Source organism: Typopeltis vanoorti, chromosome 16, assembly GCF_054136105.1.
Source record: "Typopeltis vanoorti isolate ZY-2024b chromosome 16, IOZ_Tvanoo_1.0, whole genome shotgun sequence".
Lineage (NCBI taxonomy): Eukaryota > Metazoa > Arthropoda > Arachnida > Uropygi > Thelyphonidae > Typopeltis > Typopeltis vanoorti.
Genome location: NC_143564.1, coordinates 98541578 through 98553989, shown reverse-complemented (window position 1 = coordinate 98553989; position 12412 = coordinate 98541578). Strand labels below are relative to the sequence as shown.

General features: G+C 36.3%; 1 protein-coding gene across 1 annotated transcript in view; it reads left to right on the top strand.

Annotated features, from left to right (window-relative positions):
• The window catches only part of LOC150098214 (furin-like protease 1, isoforms 1/1-X/2), a 469518-nt gene extending 457324 nt beyond the window's left edge, over positions 1–12194 (top strand). The window contains 1 exon segment of the mRNA XM_090405967.1: positions 11757–12194. Coding sequence (XP_090262093.1) covers positions 11757–11998 — 242 coding nt within the window. The 3' untranslated portion in view covers positions 11999–12194.
• Positions 12195–12412: the final 218 nt, after the last annotated feature.

The window sequence follows — 12412 nt, the reverse complement described above, 5'->3', positions numbered from 1 at the left end:
GGATGAGGAAGATCCTTAAGCTCCTCATGTCGGCAACGGGAATCGAACTTAGGACACTCCTTCCCCAGGCATATGGTTGCAAAGTGCAAAGCCACTAGGCTAACCACACAGACATACCCTGCAGGATGATTTAAATAAATTGGCATTGTTGGAAAAGGATAATGATTGTCAATTTAGCATTGCAAAATGTAAGGTTATGCACTTCAGGTTGAAAAGGCTGCACATGGCATATCATATTGATAGTACTGGTTTGCAGGAAATTTATGAGGCTAGGGACTTGGGGATAATGGTGGACAAAAAGTTAAAGTTCAGAAGGAATATTGCAAAACTTGGTAAAATAGTTCAATGAATTACTTGGATGTTAAAAAACATGCTAACAAGTAAAGATAAGGAAGTTATCATCCCTCTTTGTAAGGCTATGATTCAGCCACATCTTGACTAGTGTGCATGCAGATTTGGTCATCTTGTTTTGTTGGGGTCAAGGAGGTGGTCAAAAAGATTCAGAGACAAGTGATCAAGATGGTGACAGGGGTCTGTGGAATACTCCCTATGAGGATGGGTTGAACGTTTGTGATTTGAAAGTTTATTTAATAGGTGGAAAAGAGGGGACACAATAGAAACTTTTAAGATATTAAAGGGCTTTTATAAAATTGATGCAGGAAAAATTTTTCAATATATGACAAATAGTCAGTGTCATCTGGAGCTATCCATGGAAGTTGTGTGAGAGTGTAATTAGTAGGGGTGTGTTGACCAGATTTTTTGTGTGTAGAGTGGTGAGTGGGGGAGTGGAATGGATTGCTAGAATTGGTTGTGAGTTCCCTAACAATGAATGGTTTCAAGAAGAGGTATGATAGGATTGGTGTGTATGATGGTTGATTTTGGTCTCCCACGATGAGTCTGGACTCCATGGAGATGCTGTAAATAATAATAATAAATAAATAAATAAAGAGTCAGCTTATGTTGCTGTGATCCTTTCAAAACAATATGTCATCAATAGAAACAGATCCTTCTTGCTCACACTAACCTGGTATTTTTCCTGAGCTAAATCTTTAGTTTCTAAATATAGTAAGTCCTTGATTTATGATGCCATCATATTAACACGTTTACCAAATCACTTCACGCCTACAGACCAGGTCTACCATCAAGCCATATATTTTTTAAGAAATACTTTTGCTCAGGCTATTGCTACTCAGGTTGAGAAAATCCTCGGGGACTTTTGCAAGGAATGCAATATAATGAATTATATAAAGAATGTAGATTCAGCATGAAGCGAGGTGACACAGCGTGTATGAATAATGTTGGAAGAAGCAGCTGAAAATAATGTTCATACATTTGATAAACAATAGAAAGCCTTATAAGAGATTGATGGCAAAGCATTTTTATGGTCCATAATTCACTGCTGTATGGAAGGTCTTGCTAAAACTTTATAAACTCTTATTCTTGTAAGCTTTTGAACTGGGTAAAGTTTGAAAATATTATTGATCATTCTTGTTATCTTTAGAAATGAAATTTCTGTCTGATACAGCACATCCAAGGTATTTGAAGCAGTTAATTTGTTCTGAAATTTTAGTTTCAATCATGATTTTACTTCTGACTGGAATTGGTCCTTTAAAAGTGATGATTTTTGTTTTTTTCTGTTGATATTTGCATTCCAAATTTTTTTTTTTTTTTTTTTTTTTGCGCTTATGTTTAAGGCATATATTGATTTTTGGAGTTCATCTTCACTTCTTTCTATGATTATTTAGTCATCTGCAAACAAAAGGATATCAAGACTAAACAAACACACATAACAACCACAGTAATAAGTTTTAATAAGTAATTATTTCATCCTAAGTATCTTAGGACATCGTCAGTACAGTTAATTTAAACAATACTAGGAATAACATACAGTTAGGGCATATGATTACAGTGGAATCCCAATATGCATGCAGAAACATGTTATGGAATTAAACTAAAATATATCTGGAGGAAAAAAAAAATTACACAATTTTGTATGACAATTTCCCATACTTTAGGAATATCAAGAATGACATTACGGTATAGATTTGGTCTGTGAAGTAGGGCTTCGGCACTTTCTTTATATAAACATGAATATTTATATAAAGATCCATGTAGAAGTTTGGTCTTTTTCCAATGGATCCTATGGTTTGGGTTTTCAAGTCCATGTTGTGTGAGGCCAGATTTCTGCAGTTTGTTAAGACGGATATGGTCTTGATGTTCCAAAATGGGTTTATGAACGGATCTACCTGTCTGTCCATAGTAAGACAATTTACAGGAACATGGAACCTCATACATGCCAGGTAGCATCAGAGGTGAGAGTTTGTCTTTAGAAGAAGGTAACAAGTTATAGATCTGGTTGATTGGTTTGTAGATAGTAGCAAGTTTGTATTTCTTCATAATTTTTGAAAGATGTTCGGAGATGCCTTTGACATAAGGTATGGGAATCTTATGGGCTTGTTCTTGTATAGGTTGATGTGTGTGGGGAAGCAACTGATGAATTTTTGAGTTGTTTTAAGATTATATCCATTTAGTATGGCTGCATTTTTGATTATTTCCAATTCTTGGTTTAGAGATTCTGCAGAATCTGTGTGCTCTTGTTACTAATGATTTAATGATGCCAAATTTTTGAGATGGATGATGAGCAGAAGAATTGTGAATGTAGCTACCTGAAAATGTTGGCTTTCGATAGACAGAAGTGGAGATGGAACTATCTTCTTTTCTTTGGATGTGGAGATTCTTTTTCTAGCGTGAATTTGATGTGAGGATGAAGAAGGTTTATTTTATCTAGAAACAGGTGTAGTTCTTGTTCGGAATGACCCCAGACAGCAAAGACGTTATCGACATATCGTAGCCAAATTTTTGGTTTGGGTTTAAAAATTAAAATTTTTTCTTCAAGGTATTCTAGAAACAGTTTGCCTAAGTTTGGTGATAAGGGAGACCACATTACTGTTCCTTCCTTCCTCTTGCTTGTAAATTTTCTTTTTCCAAGTGAAGTAACAAGACGTAATAACAAATTTGAATAATTCAACAATATCATATCTAAATTTTTGAGTTAACAAGTTTACCGTTTCCTTATGGGGAATATTAGTGAAGAGGGAGACAATGTCGAAGCTAATTAGCATGTCAGTTTCCAACGGTTGAATGTCTCTTATTTTTACGTGAAACTCTTTTGAATTTTTAATTCATGAGGCTGAGTTGCCTATGTGAAGACGGAGAAGGTTAGATAAAAATCTTGATAATTTGAAAGTTGGGCTACTAATAGAATCCACAACGGGTCTGAGTGGAACATTATTCTTGCATAGCTTAGGTAAACCATATATCCTAGCATAGTATGTCCTGATTTTTTTTTAATGTTTCTTCATCTAAGGAAGTGGTTTCATCAAGTAACTTGTTGAGTTTCTTGAACTGTCTTTTTTATTATTATTCAGGCCTCCCTGGAGTCAAAAGACTCATCATGGGAGGTCCTTCCTAAGAAACACAAAGTCTATCATACCACTCCTTAAACTCATTGACCGTTCTCACTCTCACCACTCCATCAGGCAATGCATTCCACGGTTCAACCACCCTCCACGCAAAGAAACCACTCCTCACCCTCTTGCTCACAGTTTCCTTTCGTAACTTCCAGGATGGCTTCTTGTCATCACTCCTTCCTGCTGTTCAACCAAGCGAAAGAACTCCCCAGTGTCAACCCTGTAACCACCTCTCAACAGTTTAAAAGTCTCAATCATATCACCTCTCCTTCTTTTATCCACCAAACTCTGCAGTCTACATTCCCTCAGCCGATCCTCATAACCAAAATTGTACAGTCCTGAAACCATATTTGTACCCTTTCCACAGTTAATTTATCCCCTTCAAATCCTGGGGACCAAATCTGAGAACAATAGTCTAAGTGTGGTCTGGTCTGAGACTTATACAACGGAATGATAACCCTCTTATCTCTGCAGGTCAGTGTCCTTCTCATAATTGCAGCAATCCTCTGTGTTACCTTCACCACCTTTGCAATATGTCCTCTAAACTTCAGGTTTCTATCAATCATCAACCCCAGATCCCTTATCTCCCTTACTTCCTCCAGTATAACTCTTCCCATAGAGTATGCAGCATCCCATCGATGTTTCCCAAACCTCAAGCCCTTACATTTTGCTGCATTAAACTGACATTCCCATTCATTTGCCCATCTATCTAGCTTATTCAAATCCTCTTGCAGGGCTACCACATCTGCACTATTACTAACAATCCTTCCCAGCTTCGCATCATTGCAATCTTGCCCCTTGCAATCCACTGGCAATGTCATTGATATAAACGTTAAACAATATAGGCCCTAGTACTGAACCCTGTGGGACCCCACTTGTAGCCCTCTGCCTCCTTGAAACTGCTCCACCATACACAACTCTCTGATACCTATCAGACAGGCAATCCTGAATCCATTTGACCAATCTGACATCCAGACCCATGTGCTGCAACTTAAATATCAGCATATCATGTGGCACCCCCCTGTCAAATGCCTTCGCTAAGTCTAAGAAAATTGCAGTATATGCCTTTCCCCTCATCTAATGTTCTTGTAACTTTATTATAAAAGGCTAGCATATTGCTAAAACAAGAGCGCCCTTTCACAAATCCATGTAGACTCTCACAGATAACATTACCCTCATCTGCCCAGTGCTGTATACAATCCCTCACTACTTTCTCCAAGATCTTAACAACTACTGATGACACACAGACTGATCTATAATTAGACACTTCCAGTCTGTTACCACCCTTATGCAATGGCACTATCTTACCTTCCTTCCATTCCCTGGGCACCTTGCTGAAGCCAGACTTTCATTGAAAAGCCAGGTTAAAGGCACTGTCAGTTTCCTAGCACATTCTCTCAAAACTCGTGGTGAAATACCAACCAGTCCCAAAGCTTCACTGACATCCAGAGTACTCAGTATCTGAAACACACTCTCCTCCTGTACCTCTAAACCTCGAACCAGCCCTATCCCTCTAGCATTAAAACTAACATCTCTAGGATGAAATACTTTAATAAAGTGTTCATTGAACAGTTAAATTGATCATAATCAAGTTTGGTGTATGTATTTCGATCTCGGAGTGGTTAATTCTTTTTTGGTCATATGATATGGTATCTAGAACAACAGTGGTATTTCTCTTGTCAGCTCTGGTGATGATTATGTTTTTATTACGTTTTAAGGAGGTAAGAACTTTCAATTCTGATGGTCGGATATTCAAGTCTGAAGGTTTGGCATCATAGATTATTTTGGCTATTTCGAAATGAATCTGTTGGCTTCAATACTGGAAAGATGGCCGATGTTTCTTTCAATGTTGTGTATAAAATCTAAATATGGAAAGCATTTAGGTGAAATGGCAGAACATTTAATTCATCTTCTGTTACTGGACAGCTAGATAAGTTGACAACCCATTTTTTGGTTGGTAATTTGTTGGTATTATTCTTAGATCAATTTAACAAATTAAGGTATTTTTTTATGTAGATTAATATTATTTTTATCCAATGCTTTGATCCCCGAATTGTTTCAGTCACTAATAATCACTTGTAGCAATTCTTAATTTAACTTATATTTGACAATTCTGCTTCTATTTCTGTAATTTTTAAATTATTTGTTGCCAATTCATGTTTATAACTCATAACTGATTAAGCAGTAAGGAAAGGCTTGCTTTCTGATAGTTTTTATGAGCACCTGGTGATTTGATAACTTCCTTTAGTTTAACAAATGTTGGAATGAGTTTATCGCATCTGCACTTTTTTAAAAAAGAGATTCTGGCACTTAGCTTACCCTGTTTCAATTGAAGTTTGCTTAGTAAGTCCATCTTCTGTGCTGTCAGTTCCCCGTGAAGGAATAACACTTTATTGTACAATGACATCTGTGGAGAATTCATGACTAAACAAACACACATAATAACCACAGTAATAAGTTTTAATAAGTAAATATTTCATCCTAAGTATCTTAGGACATCGTCAGTACAGTTAATTCAAACAATACTAGGAATAACATACAGTTACGGTGCATGATTAAGATGGAAACCCAGTATGCATTGAATCATGCATACTGGTTATAGAATTAAATTAAAATATATCTGGAGGGAAAAAATAACTTACAAATTATCAAGATTTTTTTTAATCTTCTCCATCCTCACATAGGCCACTCAGCCTCATGAATTAAAAATTCAACACAGTTTCACGCAAAAATAAAAGACATTCAACTGTTGGAAACTGACATGCTAATTAGCTTCGACATTATCTTCCACTTCACTAATATTCCCCATAAGGAAACAGTAGACTTGTTAACTCAAAAATTTCCATCCAATATTGTTGAATTATTCAAATTTGTTATTACATCTGGTTACTTCACTTGGAAAGAGAAAATTTATAAGCAAGAGGAAGGAACAGCAATGGGGTCTCCCTTATCACCAAACTTAGCCAAACTATTTCTAGAATAACTTGAAGAAAAAATTTTCACTTTTAAACCCAAACCAAAAATTTCACTACGATATGCTGATGACGTCTTTGCTGTCTGGGGTCATTCCGAACAAGAACTACACCTGTTTCTAGATAAAATAAACCTTCTTTGTCCTTGCATCAAATTCACGCTAGAAAAATAATCTCCACATGGTATCTCCTTTCAGGATTTACACATCCAAAGAAAAGAAGATGGTTCCATCTCCACTTCTGTGTATTGCAAGCCGACATTTTCAGGTTGCTACATTCACAATTCTTCTGCTCCTCATCCATCTCAAAAATATGGCATCATTAAATCATTGGTAACCAGATTCTGCTCCTCTGAAGAATCTCTAAACCAAGAATTGGAAATAATCAAAAATACAGCCATATTAAATGGATACAATCTTAAAACAACTCAAAAAATCATCAGTCACTTCCCCACACATCAACCTATACAAGAACAAGCCATAGGATTCCCATACCTTATGTCAAAGGCATCTCCGAATGTCTTTCAAAATTATGAAGAAATACAAACTTGCTACTATCTACAAACCAATCAACCAGATCTATAACTTGTTACCTTCTTCTAAAGACAAACTCTCACCTCTGATGCTACCTGGCATGTACAAGGTTCCATGCTCCTGTAAATTGTCTTACTATGAACAGACAGGTAGATCCGTTCATAAATGCATTTCGGAACATCAAGACCATATCCATCTTATCAAATTGCAGAAATCTGGCCTCACACAACATGGAGTTGAAAACCCAAACCATAGGATCCATTGGAAAAAAACCAAACTTCTACATAGATCTTTATATAAACATTCATGTTTATATAAAGAAAGTGCTGAAGCCCTACTTCACAGACCAAATCTATACCGTAATGTCATTCTTGATATTCCTAAAGTATGGGAAATTGTCATACAAAATTGTGTAAATTTTTTTTTTTCCTCCAGATATATTTTAGTTTAATTCTATAACATGTTTCTGCATGCATATTGGGATTCCATTGTAATCATGCACCCTGACTGTATGTTATTCCCAGTATTGTTTGAATTAATTGTACTGACGATGTTCTAAGATACTTAGGATGAAATATTTACTATGAATATTGAAAAGGTTGAGTGTGAGAGAGAGAAACTTTAGCACTGATTGTGTATTTATTGATCCTTATAGGCTGAATAAATTGCAGAAGAGAGGGGATAAAAATCGGCATAGGACTACGGTAGTTAATGACTTATATATCAGTTCTAAAGCCGGTACAAGATCTAGAGGGAATCTGCAATTTTTGTATACCAATGCTAGAAGCATTCGAAATAAGAGAGAAGAATTTTTGGCATTAGTCAGTGAAATCTCACCAAAAGTTGTAGGCATTAGTGAAACTTGGCTGTCAGCAGAAGATGTGGTCACTGGAATTGAATGTGATGGGTACACTATTTTCAGGGAGGATAGAGAAGATAGAACAGGGGGAGGAGTACTGTTGATGATAGCTGATGTGTTGCAGCCAAAGAAAGTAGTATATCATGATGATAGACATGTGAATAAGAGTTCATTTGAGGCAGTCTGGTGCGAAATAGCGACCAACGCAACCAAATATACAGTTGGATGCTGCTATAGGCCAGGGAGTACGGGGGGAGATATTGAATTCATGCATCAGCAACTTAGTGCAATGAGTGAAGGCTTGGTGATTATTATGGGGGATTTTAATTACAGTGATATCAATTGGAAGGAGGAAATATCACGTAGCAAAAAGGAAATGGAATTCATACATCTTCTACGAGATAATTACTTGAAACAGCACGTAACTGAAGGGACACGTGGTGTGAGAGTGTTGGACCTGGTTATTGGTTCAGAGGTTATATGCATAAGTAAGGTGTCCTCGTTACCTCCAGTTGGTGAAAGCGATCATGTGGTATTGACTTGGGAGGTTGCAAAATCTGTGGATTTTTCTATTAAGAAGGGGTATGTACGGAACTACAGGTTAGGCAATTATAACAAGCTTCGGAGTGAGCTTGCAGCCATCCCATGGCAGAACATATTGCAAGGGAAAGATGTTAGCAGTGCTTGGGATAAAATCAGCGGGTATCTGAGGAAAGCAATATCAGATTGTGTCCCCATGGTTAGGAGGTCAAACAAGGCAGGCATTAGATGGATGAGCAGTAGTATCAAGCTTGAACTGCAAAAAAAGAAAATGTTATGGAGAATTTACAAGGAGAAAGGCGATTAGGACACCCATGAGCAGTACTAGGCTCAAGCTAGGAAAGTTACCAGCATAGTAAGAAAAGCTAAATCAGATTATGAGAAGACCTTAGCCAAAGAGATCTAGGGTAATCATAATGAGTTCTTCCGCTATGTGGCAAGTAAGAGGAAGAATGACTTCGGAAGGATAACCTTAGTGGGTGCTGATGGTATTGAGGTGACAAAATCAGATGTAATAGTCGAGTTACTGAGTGATCACTTTTCAAAAGTCTATCACCCAAGTGAGGATATCTCTATACCTACAGCAATACCTAATGTGAGAATTGAAGCTAAAGAATCAGAGGTATTAAATATATTGCAAAACTTAAATGCAAACACTGCGGTAGGCTTAGATGGAATATCAGCTCGGGTGTTGCGTGAATGTGCAAATGAATTGTCAACCCCTCTCACCTGGATATTTAACTTAAGTTTGAACTATGGTATGGTCCCTAGGGAGTGGAAGTTAGGCAAAGTGGTTCCTTTGCATAAGGGTGGCTCTAAAACTGCGGTATTGAATTACAGACCAATCACCATCTCAGGGGTAGTGGTAAAAGTATTGGAAAAGTTGGTTAAAGACAAAATTCAAGAATGGGTGGATCAGGATATGATACTCTATAGAGGCCAACATGGTTTTGTTAAAGATAGATCCTGCCTTAGCAATCTATTAACTATTCATAATAGAATAACATCTGAGTTGGACAAAGGAACTGGCTACACAGTGGTACTTCTGGATTTTGCTAAGGCTTTTGACAGGATACCCCATAGAACACTGTTACGCAAATTGGAGCAGATGGGAATGGATATTAAATTGGTGATATGGATAGGAGAATGGCTCAGGGAGAGATACCATAAGGTGGTGTATGGAGGAGCCGAGTCCAGAATGAGGCAGGTGACCAGTGGTGTGCCTCAGGGCTCTGTGCTTGGGCCAATGTTGTTTAATTTGTATATAAATGATATAGGAAACGGCTTAAAGGGAGATATTCAGTTGTTTGCTGATGATGCAAAGTTGTGTAGTGCAATAAAAAATCAAGCTGATGTTGAAAGTTTGCAGGAGGATTTAAATAAGCTGGTAAAATGGGCAAAAGAAAATGGATGTCAGTTCAATGTGGAAAAGTGTAAAGTCATGCATTTTGGGATTAAAAGATTACCAGCTGTGTACTACATCGATGGAAAGGTACTCCAAGAGATTGATGAGGCTAGGGACTTAGGGGTATTGGTAGATAGGGAGATGAAGTTCAGAGGACACATTGCTAAGGTGTCCAAGATTGCACATAGGATTACTTGGTTGTTGAGGAACACACTGACATCCAGAGATAAAGAGGTTATTATTCCCCTTTATAAAGCATTGATACTTCCACATTTGGATTACTGTGCTCAGGTCTGGTCACCTGGATTCCTTGGAGATGAGGAGGCTGTGGAGAGGGTTCAGAGAAGAGTGACCAAGTTGGTGAGTGATATAAAAAATGCTCCCTACATTGATAGATTGAGAGCTTGTGGATTGCAGAGATTGGTTGATAGGCGAAGAAGAGGGGATATGATAGAAACATTCAAAGTACTAAAAGGTTTTTATAGGATTGATGCAGGGGAAATGTTTCAGCTGTGTGAAAGTGATGGAAGAACAAGAGGTCATCTCTGGAAATTAAAGAAGAGTGTGGTTAACAAAGGTGTCAGAACAAGGTTTTTTGCCTGGAGGGTGGTGAATGAGTGGAATTCATTGCCTGACTTAGTTGTGAGCTCTTCGTCTGTAAATGAATTCAAGAAGAGATATGACAGATATTGTTTTGCTAGTTTGGGTCTCCCGCGATGAGTCTACTGACTCCATGGAGATACCCGTAATAATAATAATAATAATAATACTATTAAAACTTATTACTGTAGTCATTATGTGTGCTTGTTTAGTCATGAATTCTCCACACGTTTCATTGTACAATAAAAAGGGTATCAAGTATTAGAGTATTAAGTATTTTTAAATTTCATAATCTTTAAATCCATTGCCTTCCACACTGTTTCCCTATCATCTTTCACATAATTTTTCAGCTCACTTTTAAAAAAAAATAGAAATCACATGAGTATCACCACCATCATCCTATCTCCATATTATTCAGGTATGTCTGATGTATTATTCTTTCAAATTTAATATTTTTAAATTCATAAATAACTGATTAATGAAAGCCTATTTGTTGGTTAAAGTGGTAGCTCCATTAACATTAAGCTTAGCTTTTATTTATTATACTCCCTTTTTTTTTTTTTTTTTTTGAAAATTGTTATTGCATATCTTGAACATTTTAACATATGTGCATAGTAACTGTTAAATATAATTTGTAGCTGAAAAGAATTCTTTCTCAATTGCATGCAGTCAGTCAGAAAGTTAAAAGGACTATTTATGCTTTTCAGAGCAGTGCATCAATAGCTGGAATATGCAAAGAATTTTATTACATTATACTGTTTTTAAATGACAGCCTATGTTTTATTTATTTATTTATTTATATTAAATATTTCAAAGTAGTATTTTAACACCAAACTTTGATTGAGTCCTGAGACTCTGCAAAGACCTCTGGTGATGTTAATGATTGAGAGTCTGTGTTTATGTATAAAACAACAAACCTTTGCCACTGATGTATTGAATGATTCCTGTCTTGTACTTTCTCATACATGTATTCATAAACTAATCCAGCTCATTTTTGAAATTGATCTTAATCATACCATGAGAATTTCACTAAGAGTTTTATCATTTACTTAATATCACTTTTAGAAAAACTGAATACTATCTTGATATATCTGTTACTACTGGAGTTAAACTATGAAAAGTTCATGAAAATTGGTGGAAGCTATCTAGTACTTTTAAAATTCTCTGTATAAATAATTAAAATCTCTACAGTAGCTACATTGAATAAATAGCTACTCAGAAATCTTAAGTGCACATGTGAATTATAAATATAGATAAACAGATTCAAGTTTCATAAATATTTTAGAATTTAAAATATTAGCATGCTTCATTTTCCTATTTATTTATTTGTATATAGAATAAATAAATAAACACTAATTGCATGTGATTTTACTGCAGGATCTTTCTCTGGGTTCTCACTAGTGCCCCATGGCACAAGGGGAAATTCTGAGGGACTTGGGGCTTCTAGCACTGGAAGCAGCAACTCAGCAGAAAAAACTGGCCATGTGAACCTGTGTCTAGGTTGGTGCCTCGTGCTGCTCTTTCTGGTGGAGGGATTTCTATTAACACCACTTGCCTCTGAACACTGCCACATTGCACCTCCTTTTTGGACAGCACAAGCAATCCCTTCTCATCCTTGATCCCTCTCATACTTCAGGGAAGAAAAGTTTATCAGTGATAATGGCATATTTCCTGTTCTCAGGAATGATATTAGCCATATCATAACTCCCTATCGTCCAGTCATGATGAACTAGAAAAAGACCATTATTTGGTCTTGTCTTCCGTGATAATCATAAGATCACACAGAAATATGTGTGTGTATATATATCTGTCATATGTATATATATATATGTGCATGTATGTATACATATATATATATATATATATTTATTTAGGTATGTATGTATATGTATATAAGTGCATGTATATATGTATGTGTGTATATATGTAAGTATGTATATATATGTGTGTGTGTACCATGGTGGATACCAGTTATGTATTTCAAGATAGAAACATGCTCATCATATGAGGTAATCAGCCATAACCCTGTCACA